Raw genomic sequence first — 3,899 nt, 5'->3', positions numbered from 1 at the left:
AATTTACGTTTTAAATTTGATATCAATACGGAACATTTTCAACATTTAGAGCCTGACATATAAATCTTATCGAATGGATAACAGTCTTAATTATTTTTTCAGACATGATTTTTTTTCAGCTTTAAAGCGGAAATCCGCCATCCGGATTTATTATTTCCGCTCTAATTTTTCAAATCCGCTTTTATAGTAATTCGGATTTTTTTCCGTAACTAATTTGACTTTTACTTTCTTCGAAACACTTCCTTTATTTTTTTATGTGAACGGCTTATTCATTGGTTGAATAATTGCCTCCTTGTTGACTTTCTCCAATCAGGAGTCCGTTTATGTAACGATCGAGATAATGTTTAACAATGTCTGGACATGTGGTGCAGCGAGAACAATCAGATGTTCAGGCAATTGATAAGGGCCTTCGCAATTGTTGGAAGTGGGAATGGTTGGAAAAGGTCGAACCGATCTCAAAATACATCCGTAAAATAAACTTGAAAGGCATGCCAGCTCTGCAACAAACATATCAGTTATGCGGGTAGGGGATGGAGAAGTTTGGACCAACATCTAACAAAAAAGATCCACCGTGACAACGTAAAGTTTCAAGAATCTAATTACAGATTGTCAAGTAAGTTACTTAAATATGTTAAAGCGAATGAGAAATATATAAATATGTAGGTATTTTAATATCTTACTGGTATACAATGTAAAGTACTGTTTTCTCGGATATTAAGTATTGAAGCGCTGTTGAATCGTGTGCAGAAATAAAATTTTATTTATCATTAAAGATTTGCCTTTTCAAAATATTCAAATTTATTTTAGGTACATTTGGTACTTCAAAACCTCCCCCAAACTTCCATATGGGCTGAACCCCATATTCAAAACTGTTGTCGAAGAAGAAAAAGTGGCTGCACCAATAACACCCATTAGTGATCGTATTGCTAATGCGAAGGCAATTGTTTTAGGATTTGCAGCAGAACATTCATTATCGTTCTCTCTTGTGCCCAAAATCATAGAACTCACTAAAGCACTAGCAAAGGATGTGAAAGCCCTGGATTCTTTAACAATGAATCGCACTACAGCCTCCTATTTAAGAAGATATGGAGTGGGAAAAACATTTAAATATTATGTTACAGAAATGATGAAATGTACAAAATTTTCATTGAACATGGATGAAAGTACAAGCAACAATTTTCAAAGAGTGTTGACAGTCTCGTTAGCTTTTATTGTCCTGTGATGAGGCAAGTGAAAGTTTGTCACTTTGGATCACTCTCCTGCATTAAAGTTGACAGTGCAACTCTGTATGGAGAAATTGTTCAGCTAATGGAGAAGAATGAAATTCCTTGGGACAATATGATGTCAATTTTGATGGATTCATGCAATGTAATGAGGGGGTCGAAGTCGGGACTAGAAACTCGGACACGTAGAGAGAAAGCTCCACACCTTCTTGATATAGATGGAGATGTATGTCATCATGTACATAATGCTGCTAAAGCATTTTGTAAACCATTCAACAACTTTATAGAGCAGTTGTACATTGACCTTTTCAATGATTTTAAATGGTCAGCTGATTTAAGAGAACTGTTGCAGGAAATATGTCTGATATGTAATGTGAAATACACCATGCCACAGAGATATGTCAGTCATAGATGGCTCTCTGTTTATGATGTTACTTTGGATGCCTTGAGAATTTTAAACTGCCTTACTTTGTTTATTTTCCATGGATTTCTGAGTCAGTATCGGAGAGGGCCAAGTATCTACCAGTAACGGCAGAGATAATTCACCGACTTAATGTTTCGGAGTCATCGAGAAACAGATTGCATGAAATCAGAATGGTAAGTACCATTGACAGTTGCCTGTTGTGTTCTTGATCCAGTCATTACCTAATAATAAAAATGTGTAATTTTTAAAAAATTTTTGTTAAATTTATTTAATTACATGACCGACTTTTATAATTACTTTTTCTAAAATTGTTTTTCAGCATGTTCACTTTCAGTTACTTTTTTTTCCCCTGCCGAAATATGGCTGAAATATTGCCGACTCGGCGTTAAACACCAATCAATCAATCAATCTAACATTATTTTTCAGCATGTTCACTTTCAGTTTCTTGTTTCAACTTGTTTCAGTTCAACTGACTTGGAAAATAGGTATTTATGTTACTAAGGTTACTAATACAATCAAGATACATTATTTTGAAAGTATATAATATTGATTTATTTTGTTTTAAGAACTGTTAATTATTTTTTTTCTTCTCTATATCCTATGTAATCAGGTCATTATCTACTTTGTACTCTACAGGAACTGTTGGGAAAAAAAACTAACTAAGGACGGAAGGGACAGGAAGTTGAGGATAGTCAACAAACTTTTTCACGAAAGGAAGCTTGCAAAATTGATAATGGGACTCATCAGTCTTCCCCTTACTGAAGAGCTTTGTGATACTTTTCGAGATGAAGGAACCTCTTATTCACTTGCTACATGAAGAACAGGTAATCTTGAAATTATGAAAATGTTTTTTACCAATGAATCCTTGTTTTGTTTTTAGTATTATCTCTTACTGAATTGTGCATAAATTATTGAGAACTTTCCTTGCAGGTTAGACTGTTTAAAGAATTCTTAGTTTGTTTCATCAAGCCCGATGTTGTGCAGGGGGCCAAATCATCATCAAGGTTGAAGAAACTGGATATTTCAAGCCAAAACAATCAGTTAAATGCAGAAAACATGTTTCTTGGGGTGAAGGCACAGTCAGTGGTCATAAAATCAACCAAGAAGGATTATGTTGTCAAAGGCTTTCTGAAACAAGTAAATTATTTATATTTTGTATTCAAAGTACATGTATTACTTATTTTGCCATATTTTTTAAACCTGTCTTTTTGTTAAAAATAATTCTAGTACACATTGTTTCTTTCAGGTTGGTGATGACTACACACTCTGTGGCAAGGTGTTGCAGGATAAGTTACCTTTAACCAACCCACTCCTTCAATCACTGGGGGCTATCCATCCAGAGACCAGGGGCCATTCTCAGACTTTGTCATATATGCAGAAGCTTCCTACATATGCCACCACTGTACTCAATGAAGCTGAGGCTGAGGAATATGACCAAGAAATCAGGAAGTTTCATATTGACAATTCACTTCCAGAGATAGAAGATACCAGAATAGATCATTGGTGGGGAAAAGATGAAGTTGCTCAGAAATATCCTAACCTCTCAAAACTGGTATACAGGCTTTACTTAGCTGTTTCCATGGTCCTCAGGTGGAATCATCTTTCAATGTCATGAATGATGTTATAGACAACAAGTCTGGAAGATTGAATCTGGAGACCTACAGTGCCATACAGACTATTAAATACAGACTTAGTGCTGATGAAAAAACAGCCATTCAGTTTTTTCACAAGAAGGATTATATGCATGAAAGTGTGGACAAAATACTTTGCAAAAATATGAACAGTTCCAACAAGGAATATAAAGCTGATCTAGATAAGAAAAAGTTTTAAAACAGAGACAGTTAGATATTCGTGTTCAAAATTCTGAATCTAAGAGAAAGGCAAAAGAATTGATTGTCCATGCTGCCAAGAAAGCTAGACTGGGACATATTGTCAAAACCTTAAAAAATAAATAACTTCAGTGTTTCTCATTGTAATTTATTTCTCCAAAAATGAACTATAAGTAGACATTTTCAAGTTTATTTTTTACATTGAAAATTTAAATATGTGCTCTAAAATTCTAAAATTCAGTTCTCAGAGGGCTTTTAAATGTTAAAATAACCATTTTCGGCCAGGGGCCTTCGGCCCCCCGGACCCCCTGATCAGGGGCGCTTGAAACCCCGCTGGGGGAGGACCCCCAGACCCCCCTTCAGCTTTTTTTCCTTTTCTTTGGAATCATGTCTGATTTTTGGAGTGTTTATAACGAATCCGTC

The 3,899-nt window shown here is 35.2% G+C and overlaps 1 protein-coding gene across 1 annotated transcript; it reads left to right on the top strand.

Moving 5' to 3' along the window:
* The first annotated feature begins 2,369 nt into the window (after positions 1-2,369).
* LOC134240044 (uncharacterized) lies at positions 2,370-3,473 on the top strand. The gene is made up of 3 exons (XM_062722160.1): positions 2,370-2,471; positions 2,578-2,784; positions 2,894-3,473. Exons 1-3 carry the CDS (start codon positions 2,433-2,435, stop codon positions 3,260-3,262), a joined length of 615 nt encoding a protein of 204 aa, XP_062578144.1. The 5' UTR covers positions 2,370-2,432; the 3' UTR covers positions 3,263-3,473.
* The last annotated feature ends 426 nt before the right edge of the window (positions 3,474-3,899 follow it).

Source organism: Saccostrea cucullata, unplaced genomic scaffold, assembly GCF_032062105.1.
Source record: "Saccostrea cucullata isolate Sc308-1 unplaced genomic scaffold, CSIRO_AGI_Scuc_v1 ctg17612, whole genome shotgun sequence".
Lineage (NCBI taxonomy): Eukaryota > Metazoa > Mollusca > Bivalvia > Ostreida > Ostreidae > Saccostrea > Saccostrea cuccullata.
This window is presented reverse-complemented; position numbering and strand designations above follow the sequence as displayed.

Bases quoted from the DNA above. Each gene is read 5' to 3' on its own strand.
- LOC134240044 (XM_062722160.1), top strand. From the start codon at position 2,433: ATGAAGGAACCTCTTATTCACTTGCTACATGAAGAACAG. The intron at 2,472-2,577 runs GTAATCTTGAAA...CTTTCCTTGCAG, and splicing joins ACTTGCTACATGAAGAACAG to GTTAGACTGTTTAAAGAATT. The intron at 2,785-2,893 runs GTAAATTATTTA...TGTTTCTTTCAG, and splicing joins TCAAAGGCTTTCTGAAACAA to GTTGGTGATGACTACACACT.